This window comes from Centrocercus urophasianus, unplaced genomic scaffold, assembly GCF_019232065.1.
Source record: "Centrocercus urophasianus isolate 14NV4802_14NV808 unplaced genomic scaffold, USGS_Curo_1.0 seq_11, whole genome shotgun sequence".
Classification (NCBI taxonomy): domain Eukaryota; kingdom Metazoa; phylum Chordata; class Aves; order Galliformes; family Phasianidae; genus Centrocercus; species Centrocercus urophasianus.
The window spans coordinates 45,342,067-45,364,953 of NW_024884253.1; the positions used below are offsets into that span (position 1 = coordinate 45,342,067).

The 22,887-nt window shown below is 36.1% G+C and overlaps 1 protein-coding gene across 2 annotated transcripts in view; it reads left to right on the forward strand.

Annotated features, from left to right (window-relative positions):
- ROCK1 (Rho associated coiled-coil containing protein kinase 1) overlaps window positions 1-22,887 on the forward strand; it is an 80,654-nt gene that overhangs the window by 32,908 nt on the left and 24,859 nt on the right. For both annotated transcript variants that reach the window (XM_042833892.1, XM_042833900.1), the window contains 15 exons: window positions 579-716; window positions 1,939-2,114; window positions 5,190-5,274; window positions 6,939-7,083; window positions 7,367-7,505; window positions 8,709-8,800; window positions 9,021-9,180; window positions 11,774-11,840; window positions 15,831-15,919; window positions 17,407-17,455; window positions 18,001-18,136; window positions 18,755-18,846; window positions 18,980-19,226; window positions 20,807-20,913; window positions 22,009-22,159. In XM_042833892.1, the coding sequence (XP_042689826.1) occupies window positions 579-716; window positions 1,939-2,114; window positions 5,190-5,274; window positions 6,939-7,083; window positions 7,367-7,505; window positions 8,709-8,800; window positions 9,021-9,180; window positions 11,774-11,840; window positions 15,831-15,919; window positions 17,407-17,455; window positions 18,001-18,136; window positions 18,755-18,846; window positions 18,980-19,226; window positions 20,807-20,913; window positions 22,009-22,159 (1,873 nt within the window). The remainder of the gene's footprint in view (window positions 1-578; window positions 717-1,938; window positions 2,115-5,189; window positions 5,275-6,938; window positions 7,084-7,366; window positions 7,506-8,708; window positions 8,801-9,020; window positions 9,181-11,773; window positions 11,841-15,830; window positions 15,920-17,406; window positions 17,456-18,000; window positions 18,137-18,754; window positions 18,847-18,979; window positions 19,227-20,806; window positions 20,914-22,008; window positions 22,160-22,887) is intronic.

The following is a 22,887-nucleotide window of genomic DNA, read 5'->3' on the forward strand; positions in this document are numbered from 1 at the left end:
AAAAGTGGAATATATATTACTCGTAATCCACAAAATCAGTCTTTGCTGGTGTATTTATGGATGCTCAAACAGTTCTTCAGGACTCAAAGAATTTCTGCCAGTTCAGGGCTTACAACTGGAGTTTTGTGGAAGTTTTTCACAGATGAGAGGAGATGTGTGCTGCTGATGTTACATCAGCAACTAGACTTGTTTGTGCTGCTTTATTAAACTGAGAATTGGTGGTAGAAACTAGACATAAGCAGCAATTTTATGTTTGCTAATGATCTCTACAAATGCTAATTGTCTTACTAGTTTTTAAAAGGTGCCTCCACATGTTCTTTTAGAGATATTCACCTGCAAGACATAAAATGATTGTTATGCCTTTGGATGCTGTAGGATAGTTCTAGCAAGTATTTAAAGAGCAATGTCAGAAAGTGCCATCTAATTATTTTGTAGGTGTGGAATATGTAATTCTCTATGAAAGCATGATGGGTCGTATGAAATCTATTAAATAGAGTGAAGCATGAAAAGTATCCAGTTATATTCTCCCTGTATTAATGTGGGAAACTAACGTATTTTGTATGTAACTCTTGTTGTAGGTAAGGCATAAATCATCAAGAAGAGTGTATGCTATGAAACTTCTGAGCAAATTTGAGATGATAAAAAGATCAGATTCTGCGTTCTTCTGGGAAGAAAGGGATATTATGGCTTTTGCTAATAGTCCCTGGGTTGTTCAGGTATAGTGAGATTCCTTTAAAAAACATTATTGGTGTAGAACAGTTCCGTTATAGTGCTGCATGACTTGTTTTTTCATGGTTTAGCTTTTTAAATTCCCTTCTTTGTTACACTGATCTCTTGGAGAAATACATCACTTACAACAGGAGTGCTGTTTGCAACAAATAGCATGTATTGCATTTGGTTGAGAACTGCTTTGCTTTAACAATTGCAAGATAAGCTATTCAGCTTATTCTTAGAACTCTTTGCCAGATGGAAGTTAAAACTGGTGAGTCCACTCCATAGTAATTCTTTGAAGCAGCCCATGTAACAGAAATATGCGTAAGATGTAGCTTCTGCATGTTCCATTTTCTGTATATATTTGCCTGCTCTGGTTATGTCTTCCTCATTTCAGTGTTATTACAATGTTTGGAGAGGCAGTGCTGCCTTTGAAGTTAATATGGAGGATGCCTGAAGCTATCATCATACGTTTGCGTGTGCATGTTAACACATTCGTTTAAACTGTTCTTACCCTTAAGCATGCAAATTCTTTTGTTAAGTTAGAATTAAACAAAATCATTCAAGAGTAACCTAAAAGTCATACAAGTTTTACCGCAGTCAAACAGGCAACTACATCACTTCTGTCTAGGAGTGATTGTCCAACAGAATATTTTATGATTTTCTGAAAGGTTTAAGGAATCATATTTAAATCTACGTTCACTAATTGTGTTGAACAGAGCATCGACTACTGTAAGGGAAGTACTGCTTTTGTTGGTTGTTTTAAATTTGGATTCACTTTCTAAACAATGGATACACTGACAGTAGAATAATAAATATTTAGTGATAACACAAATAGAATCAGGAAGATGCTTGCAGTACAGTAGTTTCATGTTTACATATTTGTCAGTTGTCATTCCAGGGAGAAAGGAAGCATTACGTTCTATTATGCAATGAACTCTCTTTGAAATTATCTCAATATTTATTGCACCAGATTGTGATCTGGAAGCAGAACTCTACTGCTTACGTAGTAATATAAAAGAATGAAAAATCTGGCAGAAATTAACTTGAGATTAAGATCTTTTCAGAAAGTCTACTGGATGGTGAAAAGGTACTGCAGTAGTTCTAGCAATTCCATTACTCAGTTGACTTAGTCAGGTGGCACAAGAATTCCAGGGTTTTCCAACTAGCAAAAATGAAAGATATCTGGAACATTCAGTGACTTGTTCTTTTATTTTCTTTTTACAGTTATTTTATGCATTCCAAGATGATCGTTACCTTTACATGGTCATGGAATACATGCCTGGTGGAGACCTTGTGAATTTAATGAGTAACTATGATGTTCCTGAGAAATGGGCAAGATTTTATACTGCTGAAGTTGTTCTTGCATTAGATGCAATTCACTCAATGGGCTTTATACACAGGTGAAAAAAAAGAATTGTTTACATAGTGTTTTAATTCTGTCAGAATTTAATTGTTTAAGATAGTTTAAAAATTGCTAATGTTTCTTCTTCTCTATTGTTTCAATATTATTCTATATAACAACTACAAAAATTCTTGCTACCAGAAATTACAGATCTGAGGTGATACAGTCAAAATAAAGTTTTTCAGTTCCTCTGTTCAGAGAATAATAAAATTGTCGCACTTTACCAAGAGGTGCAGACCTAAAGTGACATGAGTAAGTTGATCCTAAATTAATTCATTTAACTTGGTCTAGTGGTTAGATTAACATTTAACCCAGTCTCGTAGCAGGGGGATTGAAACTAGATGATCACTGTGGTCCTTTTTAACGCAGGCCATTCTGTGATTCTATGATTTTATGATCAGCTTCATGAGAGAAAGTTGTTTGGAGAATTTGATAGTAGTACTTAGATATTAGTAATTACTGACTCTTAGCTCTGCATTTAGGCACTGGAATGGGCTGCCCAGGGAGGTGGTGGAGTCACCAATCCTGGAGGCGTTCAAGGAACTTGGGATTTTGTGTTGAGGGACGTGGTTTAGTGAGAGCTGTTGGTGATAGGTGGATGGTTGGACTGGGTGATCTTGTAGGTCTTTTCCAACCTTGGTGATTCTGTGATTTAGAGCCTCACATGGCAATAGTGACCCATTCAAAAAGAAACTGAACACGATTAGGAAAATCTCCCAGCCACCTATTTTCTTGTAAGAGGCCAAATGGAAAACAGACAGGGAGAAAAAGAACTTAACTTACTTTCATGTTATCTTTTTAACCTCGGGTGTCGTCACTTGTCAGATAAATTGAGATGTTCTCTGTTGATGTTTGAACTTTTGTCTGTTTATCTAATTAACTGTGTTATCTAGAAGTAGAAGAATAAATTTATCAGCAGAAAATACGGGAACAGTTTGAGAAGGGCATGGTATATATTCTCAATTTGTAATTTGGTCAGATCAGCTTTAACACATTTTTGTACAAAGAAAAAAAGCAAAGCATGAAGCTATTAATCCATTGCTTGAACAGGATGTAGGTGATACATCACTAATGATGTCACTGTACTACATTTAATGAATGGTCAGGCAGAACCATTTATGCGTGTGTACTGCATTCTTTAGAAAACAGACAACTGCAGTTGATTTGCAGTGCTGCTGGCTTTTCCTGAAATTTTAAAATATTTTGGGGCTGACAGTTTTTTTTTAATTTGAGGAGTGAATGGAAACTGATGAAAATGAGGGCTGATGTAGTGACAAAGGAAGTGGGAAGGGCTGAGGCTGCTATCTTTACCTCAACCTTCACTTGTAAGGTCTGCTGTCAGGCCTCCTAGGTCCCTGGTGGCATAATCTGGAGGACTAAAGCATTTCTGTGACAGAGAAAGATCAAGCTGTGTCCCATGTAGGCAAATTGGGCATATACAAATCTAAGGTCAGTACGATGCACCAAAGGTTTTGAAGGAGGTGGTCATAATACTGCTATATGGAGTTTCTCCCTGGGGAGGAGTGGAGAAGAGGATCAGAGGACTGCAGGTTGATCAACACATTGACAGTCTCTGGGAATAGTATGGAGTATATTATCAGGAAACAGCTTCTAAGCACATGGACAAAAAGGTGACTGGGAACGGCCTGCATGGATTTACCAAGGGTAAAACTTGTCTTCTAACCTAAAGGCTTTTGATGAAGTTGTGATGGAGAGGTAGCTGGAATAGGTATACTAAAATATGGCCTCAAAGGGTTTTGCTCAGTAGAATGAAGTCCAGCAGGTTGCTAGGGATTCCTTAGAAGGTTGATGAGGTCAGCACTGTTTCTATTTGCAAGTAATGTTCTCATGAGACAGAATGCACCAGTCTTCAGCGGCCCAGTGAGACTTCATATAGAAGGTAAAGCCAGACTTGAAATTGCACAGTGATGGGGTTAGAGGCAGTGATGGCAGAAGTTGCAGGAAGGGTAACAGTGCTGGCAGAGGTTTCCTAGAGCCTGTGGAATCTCCTCCTTGAAGATCTTCCCTGCTCTGGGTGTCCCTGTTGGAACCAGGGTAGGGCCAGAGGACCCTGCCAACCTCAGCCTGTCTGTGAATATTTAGTTATTCGTTAGGAGATATTTTGAGTATGGCCAAATGATGGAAGAGAGTTCATGAGAGTTTGTGAAATCCCCATCCTTGAAAAAAACACCAAACTCGACTGGATTCAACCCTGGGGAACCTGAATGTGACTTTGAAGTTTAATCTTATTTCCTTAGTTGTGCTTTAATCAGGCAGTTGGCCTAAGCATGTTAGAAAAACTCCCGACTAAAATTATTCTGTGTATACTGATACATTTCCACTGTGTGCCCTGAGGTGAGGTAGTGCTAGAGCTATTCATTTCACAGTAGTGGCCTGAGTTGTTGTTTTGAAGTCCCAGAAATTTACTTTTTTCTGAAACTCATTTTATATTTCTGATTGCAGCTTCTTACTATTATTCTGCTACAGTATATTTAATACCATTAACTTTGAACTTCACCAGTTAGCTTATGGAAATTTCCTTTAAGAGAATTACCGTGTGGAAAAGGGCATACAACAATGCTGCTTCTAAGCCAGAGAAATAGTTGTTCACACACACACATATTTCAAAAAGTGACATGCATTTGTTCCCTGAAAATAGAAGTGATGCAGGAGGGAAAAAAGCTGTGTTCTCAAGGTCTGATTGATAAGGTCTGATTATCTGGGAATTTGATGCATTTCTTTTTATGTAGGTGAACTGGATCTTAATGGAGATGGGTTTTAAACCACTGAGTGTTTTGTTTTTTTAATTATTATTTTATTTTGGAACAAGAGTAACTTCTAGATTTGTTAAATTCACTGACTTGAGACTGTGTTCCTACACTCATTATCACTTTTTAAAACGTTTAGTTCCACAGTCTGCATGTAGGGCATGATGCTTTAAGAAGGAAAAAATAGAGGAAATGGTATACTTTCATGTTGTTTTTCCTTGCTATGTTACATCTAAAAATGGATGACTGCTACTGTTTTCATCAGTTAAATTGACCAATTATCACAAATGTTTTTCTCTTTTCAGAGATGTGAAGCCTGATAATATGCTGCTAGATAAAGCTGGTCATTTAAAACTAGCGGATTTTGGTACTTGTATGAAAATGAACAAGGTAGGCGTAAGTTTTTAACTTTACTTTTCTTTTTGTAAAAGGAAAGTGTATCTGAAAGTGAAAATAAAATAAACTGAAAACTTTTTAGATGAGAGGTGTCCGAGATTCCCCTCTATTCCTGTTACTATTCTTTATGCATCCTATTAAATTACAGTATAGAATGTGAAAATGATTCTGAAAATAGGGACTGCATCAACTTCTATACCCTTTCAGACAGACCATTAATTGTCTCTTGATCCCTCTGGACTGTTCAAGTTTTTGTTATCAAAGTTAGTGTGAAAGAATGAGATTACTTCCAGCTAGCTTGTCAGTGATGAAAGAATCAAAGCTGATGTCTAAGTTGTTGAATCCTGATTATACTTACTAGCATATTCTGACCTTGCAGAAAGGTGAATCTGAAAGAAACAAGTTGAAGAATTATTTTTCAAAATAAGAAGTACTTCAAGTGTGGAACATTGTTGTTCCCTACACAGAGTTGATTAGTTTGTCCACCTGCACCTGTGTACTAGGAAAGCGATCTGAAAGAGATGATACTTTACAAATAGAGTCTGTGTAATATACACATCATGTTTTCAGTTTATTCTAGGAGCATTGAATAAATAATTCATTTAGCTGCTTTGCTGTAAGTAAAAGGCACCAGTAAAAACCAAATGCAGGCTGTGTGCACAAATTGAAAAAGCTGGCTTAAGTTACAACCAGTCCACTTCAGTGCAGTAGCAGACACATAATTTGTCTTAATTTTGTCTTAATACAGATTTTTGGGGACTGATTTTGCTCTTAACAATGGAAACTCTTGAAATACAGAAGAATATTCAAGTGCTTAAGCTTTAAGTGCCAAAAAGAAGTAAAAGCATAGGATTTTGTATATTAGTGTGAAAGAAGTAAACTTGTGTCAATCATGCTTTGCATTCTGTTCTGTACTAAACAAAGCTAGCTGTGTGTTGAAGAGCACGAGTAAAGTAGCTCTGTGGAAGAGAAACTGCTCCATGTAGACAGGAGCTTGATACAGGTGCATTCTGGATTCACTGCACAAGCAGCATTTGCTTTGTTGTATTTCTTATTTATCTATTTTTGTACAAGTTTTTCTACTGATCCATTTCTAGAAACAGTGTAGACTTATTCTGAAAGTATCTGAATACTGGAAAGGGTGGTGTGATTTCTGCTTCAGTGTTCTAGTTGCCATCTCTGGTGTGATTGCTGTGCTCTTCTGCCACTCCTTTCTCAGGAGGGTGAGGAGTGTAAAACATTCTTCTGACCTGTTACTCAATTTGAAGTCTCTGATTCAAGTTTCAGGGCCTTATCTACACTGCAGTCTTCCTGGCATTTAGGATATTGGATTGGAAGTGAAAAAGTTAATTTAGCTGGTCTTGACAGCAAAATCCTGAATGTTTGACTTTTACACTAACAGAGGAGCTTTCCTTGTTTACCCTAAATCCTGTCAGTATGTAAGACACTCATACTTGCTTGAGCAAGTAATCCAGTGCTTTGTTCTGGATTTAGTAGGTTAGTGATTAAAAATGTATAAATACCCATTCCAAGAAGAACATTTGTTAATGAAAGTTGATGTTGATTTATCAGCATTGTTTAGGCTGTGTGTACTCTTGAAAATGGCTTGCAATTTTGGCTCTTACATTTGGGCCTGGCTTTTTTTTTTCTCTTTGTAGGAAGGTATGGTACGATGTGATACAGCTGTAGGAACACCAGACTATATCTCTCCTGAAGTATTGAAGTCCCAGGGTGGTGATGGTTATTATGGACGAGAATGTGACTGGTGGTCAGTTGGAGTTTTTTTGTATGAGATGCTTGTAGGTGAGTAGTAGGATAATAAGAATGAACTGTATTACTTAACTCTAAGTTAAAATACCACTGTTGCTTTGACTGTTTAATGTCAAACTTTCCTGCCATAAGTTGTGATTGTGACTTCATTGCTCATAAAGCATATTTTGGAAAGATTGTGGCACAGTTCTCAAACACTTGTCTTTACCTGTTGTTCAGTTAGTTGCTTACATTCATTGAGTATATAATTCAAATGCTATACGTCAAATCCATAGTATTTATCTGTGTTTTCATTTTTGTCTTGTTGCTTTTTCAGGTGACACACCTTTTTATGCAGATTCTTTGGTTGGAACATACAGTAAGATTATGAACCACAAGAACTCCCTTACCTTCCCTGATGACAATGAGATCTCTAAAGAGGCAAAAAACCTTATTTGTGCCTTTTTAACTGATAGGTGAGATTTAAACTTTAATCAAAATGAAAGTAAGCTTTTGTTAAGGAAAACTATCATGTTGAAAGAACGTAAGTGTGTGTATCTCTGTATAATGTGTTGATACGGGTTTCTAAACTGCTCAGCACAAGTGAAATTTTCATTGTCTTGGTAGGAACGCAGTGTAATTTAGATGCTACTGTAGTTTGATGTATGCAGTCTGAATGCAGTTCTTTTGATTGAATGTTCTCCTTTGTGGAAGCTGGATTTTGTTTGTCTCAACAACATAAGAAAATGTTGGCCTCTTGTTTAAAGTACAGGAAGGATGTCTTAAATTTAGTCAATAAACTTTTAGAACTTCAGTCACTTAAATCTTTTAAGTCATTTTGTCTACTTTGAAATAATGTTTTGCTTAATGTGAAGTAGCAGTTACTAACCAGTGTTGCTGCAAAGTGGACAAGCAGGTATCATCAGTTTTACTTTGTCCAGTCTCAGCCTGGGACAGGAATCCCCAGTGCTTGCTGCTGTCCTTTGTGGTAGCTATCATGTACAGTGGTGGAAGGGAAATGCTGCTACTGTGAATACTTCTACCTTCTAAACTTGGTTGACTATAAATATTTCTTAGTAACAGCTGCTGTGTTGTGGAGTGTCATAAGAGGCATGGGGTCCTTTGGGATGAAGCTGAAGCAAAAGGTGCATTTTGTGAGCATCCCTAATACAATCCCAGCTGCTAGTGGGCATTCAGTCCACAGGATCAGGGTAGAGACAACCCAAAGGAAGCCCCCTGGATGAAATGTGGATGTTAGGCTTTCTAATTTTGCAGATGCACTCCAGTTGTTCCCATACTACTTAGTGTTATAAGCATAGCCTTTGCTTGAGACCCAGTGCTACAAAGGACGGGGACTGTTGCATTTGCTGAACTACGTGGGATTCAAGCAATGGCACAAACTCCTTGAAAGCTGTCTGGTCAGTCTGTAATGATAGAAATAGTAACAGCAGGAGTTCTTGTAGACGAGATTTAAACCAGATTTTTGTTCTGAAGTTACCTGTGGTGTTGCTGTAGTTATTTTCATATCTAAAATCTTTGAGATATGTCTGTTTCTTGCCTTAGTTTGAGAGGTAATTATTTTCACTTTGTTGTGAGATATGCTGTAGAGTGAATCTTCTTTCTTTTGGAATGATTTATGTTGTTGTACATGCTGTACTGAAAAAAGCACCTCTTCACAGGGAAGTGAGACTGGGACGAAATGGCGTAGAAGAGATTAAACGGCATCTTTTCTTCAAAGATGATCAGTGGGCTTGGGAGACTCTCAGGGACAGTAAGTATAATGCTTTTCTCAGACACTGTGATCTGGCTTACTAATGTATCATGTTAGCAAAACAACTGCCATATTTCTTTTCAATAGAATTTAGTCTTCCTTACTTTGTAGCAAGGAATGAGGTTTCTTAGACACCAAAGAGACATTCCTCCCAAACTCTTAACTTTTACTTGAATGATAAAATGGTTATTACGGTATAATTATTCCTCTTTTTTCCTAGCTGTAGCACCAGTTGTGCCCGACTTAAGTAGTGACATAGACACTAGTAATTTTGATGATATTGATGAAGACAAAGGAGAGGAAGAAACATTTCCCATTCCAAAAGCGTTTGTGGGCAACCAGCTTCCTTTTGTTGGATTTACGTATTACAGCAACCGTCGGTATGTACAAACAAGCAATCTGGTGGTGTATTCTCTAGTCAAGACTCCTGTTTAACTCTTAGCAGTATATAAATAGAAGCCAAACAGATTTCTTACTAATGAGTCAGAATCCTAACAAATTACACTTTGACACTTTGATAGCTAATATTTCTAGTCATCAGTATCTTAAATATCACACTAATTTTGTGAATATCTTACTCTCTGCTAAGAATGTTGCAGAGTGGTGCAGCAGAAACTGAGCAAGAATAATTATCGTCTGTTGCTGCCATAAAGCTGCCTAGAGGGCACTGAAATATCCATGTCATCGTGAATTAGGGATATGAATATCACTTTTGTTGAAAAGTTCCTAAGTTTTATACAAGGATTCCACATCACTTATGTAGTATTATGATAAATTAAAATGTCTGAAGTTCTCTGTGGGTCACTTGAAAGAAAGTATTTTTCTTTTCCCTGTTATCTGTGGTAGTTTATCTTATTCAGAGTATTCAACTACAGTGTGAGATAGTTATGTTTCAGTTTTTGCTGCTCCTTAAAAAACTTTAAATGACATCAGTTGAAATTACACTGATTTGTACTTCAACATTCATTATTATTATAGGCTCTGTAGATAGCTATATCTACATTCAAAAGATCTTTTTCTTACCTTGAATGCAGCTTTTTATTGTCGTGGGTGTCAGTCACACTTAAAATGGACTAAGACTTCTAGTAGAATGTGCCAGAGAAATGTGACTTAGTTTTTAGACTTAGCATTTGAGGATAGGAAAGCTTTAAAGAAAAATAAATCTGTTATTCAGCCTTGGATAGAAGAGGAACCACTTTTCCAAACTTGTGGTGAAATTCTTTCCATCTCAGCTGTGAGTTGGATTTTTTAATGTAGTAAAAACAAGCTTTGCAGACAGTTTGAGTTCAACAGTCATATAATTTTACCTATTGTTTTGACTTCAGTCTATAATGAAAAAAAAATGTCTTAATTTTTGACTTGTGGGAAGACTTTGGAACATATTATCAAGAAGGTGAAATAGCATACTGATGGCTGTTGATAACTGAAGTTTTCTCTTCCCCTTACCTTGTTGGGTTGGGGACAGTACCAGGAATTCAGAGACTAAAAGATTGTTTTACTGTTGTGATAGAACTCTTCCACTAAGTGCTATTGTTAGGTTGTATACTTACTGGAACTAAAATAGTTTCTGGAATTGATACGAATCCCGTAATACTCTGTTGTGACAGTTTTGAAAAGTCTGAAATGACCATTTGTAATTGCTAGACCTGTAATCCTAATTTTAATTCCCTTTTTATATTGAAAATGGTTCAAACATTAAACTGTGCATTTACTGCATGCATCTTCCACTTTCTTTGGTTTTGTTATATTTGACATATGCTTAGAGTTAAAAGAAATGGGGATATAAGAAGATGATCTGACTTATGTCACTGAAGGAAGTCATAAGGTATTTAGTAAAAAATATTTTCTACAGCTGTAATTTCATTGATTCCAAACTAGAAAACATGATTCTTTATTATTGAACTTCACCTATAGCACAGGTTTTGGAATACTAGATGAGAACAGTTTATAGCAATTTGTAGCTTTTGCATTCCCTTCTGGGTTGAGGTTATTCCTACTCTTCTCTGGTGCTGTGACTGCTTCAGTATGATATTTTTCCTGCTCAGTAGCCCCTGGTGTGCAAATTATGATAGCTTCTTGAACTTGAGACACTCGATCCCTTTTTAAAGGGAACTATCATGTTTTCTTTTTGTCATTTGGTTATCTGTAAGCAGTCCTGATGTTTAATTTGACTGGTTTGCAGATGTCTTTGATGTTACCCTCCTTGATAGTTTGAAGGGGTTTTGTTTCATGTGGAACAACAAAAAAAAAAAGAGGATGCTTCCATCTTCCTCAGTTCATGTGCTGGGGATTTCTTCCTCACACAATCTGATATAGTTGAGGAATCATTCATGTGTCTCTACAGCATTTATCAGGCCAAGAATATCACACCAAATGCGGGAGTAACTATCAGACAGTCACTTGTATTTATTTACCTGACTGTTTAGAATCACTACAAATAGACATCTGTGGTATTTTTAGAAAAGAGTTCTGTGAAATAGCACTCCAGCACAACTTTGTGTGTGGAACTTCTAATGACTTTGTTGGAAGTTATGCGCGCATGATCTCTGCAGTTTGCTTCATTACTACTTGTTTCAGAAGTGCTGGAATAAATATTTATGGGACGCAAGCCAGAGAGAGCATTGTAACCATGGAAAGCAAAGATTTTTTTAATAGTTTTTTCTTTTAAAAGTGGTTGTATTAATACTTGGCAGAAATTCTATTTTCAAGAGATCTTCTGCTGCAACTTTCTTCTTTCTACTTGAAGCCAATTTTTGCAATTAATTGTGTGTGTGGTTTTTTGGTTTATTTTTTGCTCAATTAAATGTGCTTGAATCTTGAAGTATGATAAATAATCCGATTATGTTACTATTTGGTTATCCAGATTTTGGGACAAAAAAAAATCAGAGGGTTCTATTTTTAGTGTGATTATATTCCGTTTTTCCGTTTTCCTTTTAAACAATTCTCAAAATAACTTTTAAAATGTTGTTGCAGGTATTTATCTGTCTCTGCAGAAAATTCCAATGATAACAGAACAGGCTCCAGTATGGATAAAAGTGTGGTATGTCTCACTGATTTTAAATTTTATTGTATACCAGAGAGTCTGTTCCATGTATGCTTATAAACTGATTTCTAGTTGCCTCTGTTTTAGTGCTTCGAGATAGAGGAGAGCAATACATGGCATTGAACTGTGCTTGTTAAATTTGTTGGAAAAACTGAATTTCAGTTCTTCCTAAAACATTAACTTTTATGAGTGGGAATAAAATGGTTGAAGCTGCATATTCTTCATATGAAGTGACATTTGCTGAGTTTGTCTTTTGAAATTTTGAAGTGTTTGTGCAGTATTTTTAGAGTGCAGTATCTATCCCAGCTGTACACTGGCTTTATGGGGATCATCCAGACCTGCTTGTGATAGGAAGTTTGAGCTTTCCAGCAGCCCACTGGAGCTTCCTGTGGGATAAGTGGGAGGTGGCAGATGAGGCAGCAATGCAGCAGTTCTCTTTTTCGAATAAAATTCCCAAGCTTGGGTGTCTGCTCCTTCTCAAGGGTACCCCACAAGATTTTGAGATTCAGGGCACCAAGAAGCTGCATTTGTTTATATAGCAGCTGACCTATCTGAAGAAAAGAGCATAAAAGTTGAGCTCTTTTGGTTACTGCTTCCTAAGCATCTTGGCGGTCATGTTACCGGGAAGGTAAGCTGCTATTTTAGGAGCGAGGCAGGCATGGATTCTGTATATTTTGGTATAAAGTAGGCTATTCCATTTCATATTTTTAAGTTGTTTTTTTTTTTTTTCCCAGTATAAAATGCTGACAAAAATGATAATTGACTCTAAATAACTCTTATTGGCTTTGATTGATTTACTTTGTTAGTGCTTTGTTCTATTACGATTTCCATTTAGAGTCAAAGAGAAGCACGTTTCCTTTGAGGTGATGTTCATGCACGTTCCCTTTTCTCTTAAACTTGTTATATACATGTTTTAGTGATATATGGTATTACCTCCTAACAATTTGTAAAAGGCAAGGGAACTAGTAGTTTATTTTATTGGACTAAGTGAATTTATTAAGCACTAAACTGTTTTGATTTTTTTACGTATGCTTTTATCTTCCATAAATTTTGCTTTTCTCATCAGCTAACAGTATGACTGTTCGTGAGGCAAAATTAAAAAGAGAGCTAGAGTTTCACATATTTGTAGATACTTAAAGATGTACTTTGAGCTTGGGATGACCTTAAAGATAGTTGTTAAATGGACTTTGCAAACATTGTGGAGCAAACCTCTGTTTAGCTAAAGATTCCTAGAGCACTGTCTGAACTGTCAGGGCTATTAGAATGTCTTGTGATTTTAACAGTTCTGGGAGGGGAAGCTCTGGAAGGATGTGGGTGATAGAGAGGTTTAAATGAATGTTAAATCTTTACTACGGGGTATTTTTATCTCTCTCAGCTGTTTTTCCTTTCATTACATGCTGCAATGAAAACGGTAATGTTAACACATGGTTAGCACAATAATTAATTCTGGAAATATAACACAATGTAAACTATCTGTATTTATGGTATAGTACTGAGCATCTTCTCTGAGGGACTGAATGCCAGAAATCAGGAGTGTAAAATTTCATAAAATCAGACCATGAAGTCAGAGAAAAATGGAATTGAAATCCTTTTAGCTGAATTTCAAACCTCTTTAAGATCTGATTATTTACTTTCATTTAGTGCTACCCTAAAATCCTGTCAATGGTTCAGGTATTAAGGAGACGAACAAATATTTTTGCACTGGATCTTTGATATTCTTCATTGCTCAGGGGGCAAAAGCAGATGCACAATGCTTTGGTGGTTTAAAAAATAAATAAAATATGGCAACTTCAGAGGGATTTTTCTTGGTATCTCTGCCGTAAACAGAGAGTAAGACACAAGGGAATGCTTTTATATTAAGTTACAATTAACCCAGGCTTTTCTGAAGGTATTATTTAGATTATTGATATCAGACTGTGCAAAAGTGCTCTTGAAGCCTGTGGTCTTGCACTAATGTAATGTGACTGCTCAGTAAGATTAGATAAATGTAATCCTATAAATGTATCCAGAGATAGAAGTAAGAAGAAGCAATAGAGGTCCAAACTATGAGGGGTCAGTACAGAAGTGCTTCAGTTACCTAAAGTCTTTAGAACTGTTCCTCCATCGCATGTAATTCCTTTATGGGTTAAAATGAGTAACCAAGAAGTAGATGAGCAATTATCTTAAAGTTTCTTGATCCTTTATTTTTGTGTATTGTCTGTGGATCCTTTTCGGTTGAGTGAGAGCTTGCCTTTAAATAGTCTGGCTTTGTTTCTCAGTGGTTAATACCAGTGGAATAAATGTGTTGTGCACCAGTTCTCCTTCCCTCTTCCTCTGAGTTGACAGTGGTTTTTGCCTACAGCCATTTTTTTTCCGAATGGTTCTATGTCGTATATAACACCAGTAGTTAGTTTTCCAAAGCTGCTCTGTAGGTGCTGAGAAGTCTATTACTTCCAGCATTTCACAGAATCACCAAGGTTGGAAAAGACCTACAAGATCATCCAGTCCAACCATCCACCTATGACCAATAGTTCTCAATAAACCATGTCCCTCAACACAATGTTCAACGTTTCCTTGTTCTCTAAAGGCTTTCTGGTAGGTAGAGGTAAATACATAGAACGTGGAGTAGTCAATACATAAAATATGTGGTTTCTGGTTAGTCCCTTGTTGCCATATCTGTGTTCCTCTGAAAACTTCTGCTTCAGAGCATGGATGGAAGAAAAATGAGGAAGTGAGAAAGGGTGTCTGGTTCTTGGGAGTACCAAAGTGGGCTCATTGCTTTTTTCCTACTGAAGTAGAAAGGAGTAAAGACTGGAAACAGGAATAAGAGGAACACTTGCCTGCAAGTAGACAAAAATTATCTCAATGGTAGCTTTCTTGTTTAATATGGTTAAAGCATGCTGTGTCTTCAGTTTAGGACCAAACAGAAGACTGTCCTGTTTGAGGACATTTACTATTGCTATGAAACAAGAATGGAAGGAGAACTCCTCTTTATGGTTTTAGTGTGCAGTTCTAATTTTTTAGGTGTGTTTTGAGGGGGAAAAAGTGGAAGAGGTGGACATCAGAGGAGCTGTTCTGTTTCTCCTTTTTCTGGGAAGATTGTGCAAAAAGGAATTGGGCAATTATCAGAGTTTGTGAAGTTAGAAGAAGAAATAAGACAGCCGAGTGTCAGAACTGCTTTCATGTGTTGCTTTGAGGAGAGTCTAGATTAGGACTGTAGTTTTTCTCTGTGCTATTCAGAAAGGCTGAGAGAAATGTGGGAAAGCTAAATAAGGCTGAAATCCTTACAAGATCAGTGGAAAAGTTTAGAGTGAATCAGCACAGACTTGACTTAATGAGCTTCCTTGAAGCTGATACCATCTTGTTAATTGAGGATCTTGCTGATGTTGGAGTGAGATTATTGTGCACAGAAATCCAGTAGAAGGCAGATATTTTGAGACTGCATGGAAAGAATGAATTCAAGAATTTGTTTTGCTGGCAAACAGTAAATGCAAATTACCATTCTGTATTAACATACGAAGCCTGTTACTATTTTCAAACCTTAGTACAAGGCTATCTGTAAAAAAATCTCTCAACTTAATATTTAAGAGCATTTTCCCTCTCTGCTAATAACTGATGGGCCTGGTTCTGCTTCCTGAACTGAGAACTGAAGATGCATTGCAAAATACATTTAGTAGGTTATGCTAGAAAAAGGAATTAACGTTTAACAAAATACTTCTGAAAATACGGAAAACAAGGCGTACCTGACCTGACTTTGTCCCATTAATTTTGATGGAACTATACACAGACTTAAAATTTTGTTCATGTGTATAATTTTATATTCTTTCTTGTAACTAACTTTGATTTTTTTGGAGGAAAGGGAAGAGTAAGTCAGCTTAAAAACATAGTGTTTAATTCAAAGTGAGTAGGCTGTGATAGTGTTAAGTAGTTCTGAATATACTGAAATTCCTTTTTGACGTTTCTGAATTTAATGCGTGTTCTTTCATGTACAAATATATATATTTAAAGATGGAAAATATGCAGAAGATGATCTATGATTTGGAAGAGCAGCTACATAATGAAATGCAGCTGAAAGATGAAATGGAGCAAAAGTGCAGGTGAGACTTTGAATTTGATTTCTTTGTGTAATTTTAATGTATCTAACACTTCAATTCTGTATTACTACTTCAGGGATTACCAGAATAACATTATTGTGCTGTATTCCTACAAGGGAGTTCCAGGTGCAGGTTTAAATCATTCCAAAGCAACATTTGAACGGTTTTCTTGATTATAGTGTCAAGGAAATCCTTTGTTTTCATTGGCGTTCATTTAAAACATTTTCTGAACACTCATAAATTTGAGTTTATCTAGTTCTTCTGAATTAAGATGCCTTAGTGGAATGAAGAACATTTTTGGGGAAGAGTAAAATACTCGATGTACCACCTGTCGGACTACTAACATTGTCTCTGCTATCTAAATACATGGTAATTTTTACAGAATCCCATTTATTTTAATTCCTGGGACTGACAGGTGAGACCAAGGATTTTCTTTCCAGAGGTCTTGTTTCTGCTATGTTGAAGTAGCTCTGTGTAAATTTGCCCACTTTTTGCAGGTACACTTAAGATCAAACAAGTGGGAATATTCTTTTGTAATAACTAGAAATTTTTACTCAGTCATTCCACCTACTTTCTTTCAGTTAGCTTTTCCTTTTGAAGTGCTTTCCTGAAAGCCTGAGTAAAGTTAGAATGCTACGCTATGCATAGGATACGGGAAGAATTAATGCTTGAGATTTAGGACCGAACTCTGTAGCTGTACGAGCTACTTAAATAGAAACTGATAACCAAAATGGTCCTGTGTGAATGTATGCTGTGTGACTTTGTCTGTTCACTTGTTTTGATCTCTTTATACAAGTAGGACACATGTTGCTTGAAATATAGTCAGTAAGTGCAGCAGTTCCTGCAGCACTAATGAAATTTTCAGAGCACAACAGTGTATTTTCTCAGACAGCCTGTTGTTTACTGTAGATTTTGTTGATTGGATACGTTGCTGTGATAGCTCCTTACTGTTAAGCTGGCAGATGACTTTGTCTGAGTCCTCCTTGTTATCTCTCTAAAGAGGGATTTGTAGTTGCCAAAATGTATTCACTGAGATTTTTACCTGTTAACTGAAAGTTTTATGGTGTGCTTAACTTTGCTCTCTGTGTTCAAATAAGTTATTTCAACTGAGACTTTCGGATAATACTACTTAAATGTTTTATATGTGATAGTGAGGTGATTACTATTGAAATAAACATTTTAGTTATCTGGGAAGCTCAAAACTAGAAGTAGTCTTAGCAGTTCATGAGAATATTCCAATTTTAATGATACTCTCTGTATTTACTGTTTTACATTTCAGATCTAGGGACAAAATATGACACCTAAAGTCTGCAGCGAAGTTATAAATACTTAAGATATTTTATGAACCACTTGCAATGATTAAATATTTTCTTTGTTTTTTAATTACTTAGAACAAAATAGAATTAATTCAAATGCAGCACTTCAGTGATGACTGGAAACTTTTTAACTGGAAAAACATAATATATCCTTGTTAATCATTTCATTTTTAGGTCTTCAAACATAACGCTAGACAAGATAATGAAAGAACTGGATGAAGAGGTAAGGTATTTTCTCACTGAAGCATTCTTAGCTGGATGAAGAGTACGGATAGTACTTCAACAATTCAAGTTTTTTCTCAGTTTAAATTTGAGGCCAAATTATCTCACTTCATTACATAGCTTTGGAAAATATGTATTTATTTGTTCACACTTTCAAAATCTTTTTTTTTTCTTGATGCACTGATTTGAATTGTTCCCTCTGCTAAATGTTTTACTTAGACTTGATCATTGCAGTTTTTTGACATTTATCAATATCAATTATTCTAAAAAATAGTCTACAGCAGATTTTCTCTTGAGTCCTTACGTTGTATCTTAATATTCGGTTTAATGGTTACTTAAATGTAAGCGTGCTAACAAAAATTTTTCTAGTAATTTGATAAATTTGTGATGTAGGAGCTTTAAATAGTTATCTTTTGTAAATACTTTTTTCAAGGGAGCCCAAAATGAATCCACTGAAAATGATGCGTCAGTTTCCTTAACTATTTGCAGAGATGTTGCTTTAGGTATCATTCATTAAAATGTAAACTCCAATGTATTCAATTTTAGGGAAATCAAAGAAAGAACCTAGAATTAACAGTGTCCCAGATTGAGAAAGAAAAGATGGCACTGCAGCATAAGATAAACGACTATCAAAGAAAAATTGAACAAGAGAGTGAAAAGAGACGGAATGTGGAAAATGAAGGTATGTCACATTGTCCAAATGTTGAAACAGATGAGGTAGATGGTGTGTTTAATAATTTACAATGTTAACGTCTTAAGTGCTGCAGAACACAAATTTTGAGTGCTTTTTCTTGAGTCTTAACGGGATGTTATTTTTGTCTTATTTTCAAATTCTGTTCTCTACAGCATGTTGTTATTCTGCAGACATGGAATTTGATCTAAAAATGTACAGCTGTTTACAAGGGTGGATAGTGATAGGACAAGGGGGAATGGTTTTAAACTGAGACAGGGAGGGTTTAGGTCAGATATTAGGAGGACGTTTTTCACTCAGAAGGTGGTGAGGCACTGGAACAGGTTGCCCAAGGAGGCTGTGGATGCCCCATCCCTGGAGGCATTCAAGGCCAGGCTGGATGTGGCTCTGGGCAGCCTGGTCTGCTGGTTGGCGACCCTGCACATAGCAGGGGGTTGAAACTGGATGATCATTGTGGTCCTTTTTAACCCAGACCATTATATTATTCTGCGATAAGAAAAAGGTTAACGAAAGACTTAAATGTCAGTGGACTTGTATGTTCAAGTGTGTTTGTTTAAAAACTAAAGAATTTTATTAATCTGCTTTATTAATGGTGTAATTTCTCTTTAGTTTCTACGCTAAAAGATCAAATGGAAGACTTGAAAAAAATCAGCCAGCATTCACAAATTACAAATGAGAAGATAACACAGTTACAAAAACAAGTATGTTGTTTGTTTGCTGTTTTCATAATTTCTTAAATCTGAGGAGCAGTATTGTGCATTCATATAAAACAAAATTTTTCCCAATAAGTAAATTTCCATGTTTGAGAATCTTCTTTTATTTTTCCTCTAACAGCTAGAAGAAGCCAATGATTTGCTACGGACAGAATCGGAAACAGCAGTAAGACTGAGAAAGGGTAACACAGAAATGAGCAAGTCATTAAGTCAAGTAGAATCACTGAATAGAGAACTGCAGGAAAGGTGCAGAGTTCTAGAAAGCGCAAAACTGCAGGTGGAGAAAGATTATTATCAACTGCAAGCAGCTTTGGAATCAGAACGAAGGGACAGAAGTCATGGATCTGAAATGATTGGAGAACTACAGGGTAAATCTTCTCTATAATTAGAAGTTGTAAGCCTGCTTATGAAGTACAATTACATGAAGAAGGGGAAAGCCAGTCTGTGAGCAGTGTGATTTAATAGAGTAATTCATGAAGATTTGATTGTGTCTGAGTGGCTCTTGGGAGGGAGGATATCAAAAAGAACATTCTGAGGGAAGCCGCTGATTATGGGGCAAAAAGTGCATTACCAGTAAAAGAATATGAAAAGCTGGTAGTGCTAGAGAAGACCCAACATTGCATTTTACCATCTTGGCACAACAGCCAAGTTGGCACACCTTTTAATTTGTTGTTAAATTTATGTTTTTCTTCTTATGTTTCTACATTACTTCATAAGTAAGATGAAAAGTATAGTTAGGAATACACATCTGAATGCTTGGAACTTTTTACCATGTATACTTGTGATTCTTAGTACTAGACTATTCAGATAATGTTGTTTCATGATTGTGACTGTGCTAGCAGAGCCTGCTTCCTAACTTGCCATTTTAATCCATCTGCTGGCAGCATTGAGAATCATTTCCCATGAGGCACAATCTTCTGCTTACTTGTATAGACTGGAGAGAGGTGTTGAGGGCTTTTTTCGGTTTTTAAGGTCAACCTTTTCTTTCTCTGGTACAGGTTAAGAAATACCAAGAACCATGCTGCCTAGTTACTGTGCTTCAAGTATAAAAAAGCTGCTTCAGTTTAATTAGTGTGCATTTCCTCTGAAATTATGGAGTGTAGTCTGGTGCAGCCTGTTATTAGTGCAAGCAAGAAGTACGAAATGGCTGAAGACTTCTGTGCACTTATAAATGTGCTCTTTGATTTCATCTAACTTGAGGGTTTGCAGGGAAGGGATCTTTATTCTGAAAGGTGTATGGATAAGGTATATGCAATAAGATATTTGCTGGTGACATGTGAATAACTTTGTGTATTTCGAACACTGACATGGCTGTTTTAAAAGCACATTTTGAATGCACAAAGATAACATTCAGGAAGACGTTCTTTTCTTCCATCTCATGCCTTTTCTTCCTGTACTTAAAAATTAAGTGAAATGTTCTGCACTGTTGCCAGTGCAGGAGCTAGTGCAAAATCTGCAGTCTAGAAATGCATACTATGAATTGCTATTCAGTGTATAAACTTCTAATGCCACATAGGGTCTTGTGGTAGATGCTAGGAAGAAATATTTAATCTGTTCTTGGAAGATTGCTCTAGTCAGTTAGGTGAATACGTACTGCATTAACACTGTATATCCATGTAAGGTTGCCTTTTGTTAATATGCCTTTTTTATGCTTTACTGGAGGTAACAGCAGAAAAGGTATTTGTTGTGTGGCACAAGCAGAATTAACATTAATGGAAAGAAATTTTGAAAAATAGGGAAGGCAGATACCAAGTTCTGCATGTGATTTTTTTTTCCCTTGGAATTGCTTTTAACAGTAACTAATAAGGTCAATTTCCTTTACAATGTGTGGTGTTTGTATATATGAAGAAGTTGGAAGTGTTTAATGGTCCCAAAAATCAGTGAAGGTTGAAAAGATTATCTTTTTAAGTTCAGTAACAAATACTGAATAATACTTATTTTTTGACAGTTCGGATTACAACTTTACAAGAAGAACTGAAAAACCTTAAAAATAATCTTGAAAGAGTGGAAGCAGAAAGAAAACAAGCTCAAGATAGGCTTAATCATTCAGAAAAGGTATGGTAAAATGATGTTGAGGCTAATGTTCTTTGACAGCTTTGATCATATTTTCAAATTAGCAATGTTACTGTTATGTCCTTGCTGTAAATCAGTCTGTTAAAAAGATAGACTAATTAGTGCTAACTAATTTATAGTCTCCTCAGAGTGGTAACTGTAACAAATCCTTAACTGTTCTCACTTGTAGCTTTAGGAGTATAATTCATGTTTGTCATGAATCAGTCAAGGATCCAGAGCTTCTGCCAATAGCAAGTAATTTTTATTCTGTTTGCCTAACCACTGCTGCAGAAACTTGCCTTCTAAAAATCTACAAATTGAAATTTTGTAAAATCTGTGATTTAAATTTCTAGTTTTTACTGGATTTTAATTTGGTAGGATCAATGCTGGGCCTTTTTAGTCAACTTAGAGCTGAGCCATTTGAGTTTTTCCTTCCTTCCCAGAGAACAGCAGCAACATGTTCCCCTAGCATCTCTGGTCCTTGCCCCAAGGTAGAGAAAAGAGAAGAAAAACAGTAAATCCTGCGTCATGTTTTCAGTTAGGCTGTGTAGTTAGTTCTCTGTTTTGATGTCAGATAAAGACTTGCAGTACTGTGTGGCCTATCCAAATAAAACAGAGAGATAATTACCTATGTGGGAAGCTGTAAGAAGTGATCTTTCTCACTTGGAAATGCATGAAGTAGTGATGGAAAGGCAAGTCCTGCCTCTCAGTGCCCATCTGCTGTGCTTGTTTTGTGAGTTACTGGTTAGGCACTGGGGCTCCTAATAATTAAATAGTGTAATTGCATGCAGGTGAGGGTAATAAAAATTCCTTTCTGCTCTACTGTTGTCAGTGGGATTGAGAAATGTTTCCAATTTAGGTGACTACTAGTCACACAAGTGGAGAGTTTTCATTATGTTATGAATTTACACAGTAATAAATAAAACTAATGAAGTTTTCTCCAGGGCACGGAGCCAAAATCGGTTGGCTTTCTTTATAAGTGTGCAACACTGATTATTTCTTTGTAACAAGATAACACTAAAAAAGAAAAAGGAGAAAGTATTTCCTCAGATACTATAGAACTACTATAGCTCTTTTTTTTTTTTCTCTTATATTTAGGAAAAGAATAATTTGGAGATAGATTTGAACTACAAACTCAAGTCTTTACAAGACCGCTTAGAACAGGAAGTAAATGAACACAAAGTGACTAAAGCTCGATTAACTGACAAACATCAGTCAATAGAGGAGGCAAAATCAGTTGCAATGTGCGGTAAGTCTAGTCTGCAAGTTTGGGATGGATAACTCATAGTATTTTGGTTACAATACCTTAAAATGCACAGTCTGATAATGTGGTACTCTTACACAAGTGTTTAATCCTTGATGTGAAAACAAAGAGTTCGGAATTGTTAAACATAATGAAAACGACAAATTTTAAAAGATTTTATTTAATGTGGTACCTGCATGGTAAGAAAATGTATTGCTTTTTAATGTTTTGATTAACTTACTGCTTTTGCAATTCAGAACCTTCTTTGGCTTCTAAAATGCCATTGAATCCTATAATGTTGGCTAATGTTAACTGGAATTGAAAGAACTTATTATCAAGACTGATCTCCTGGAGCATTCATTCCTGTGTAACTTTATTAAATACTGATGTTCTGTTAAGGTTGTCTAAAGTGTTTGAGTTTTTTGTATATGTCCATGAATGAAAGAGGTTTCATGTCATCCCAGTTGATTATAAGGTCTTTGTGAAGATTGTTGGAGTCTGCACATGTAGTTTGTAACTTTTCATAAAGCTTATCTGAATGGTACCATATCCTTTCTTTCCCTGTACTACCCATTCTTGGAAACTAAACTTTGTTTCTAACATTTCATAGTGATCACTTCAAGAGCCTGCATTTTGGATTTCACTTTCATTATTTACTTTCAGTTGTCATGATAATATTCTGATGCTTTGAATGCAAACTGAAATTAATATTTCTTAAAAAAAATATTGCTTGC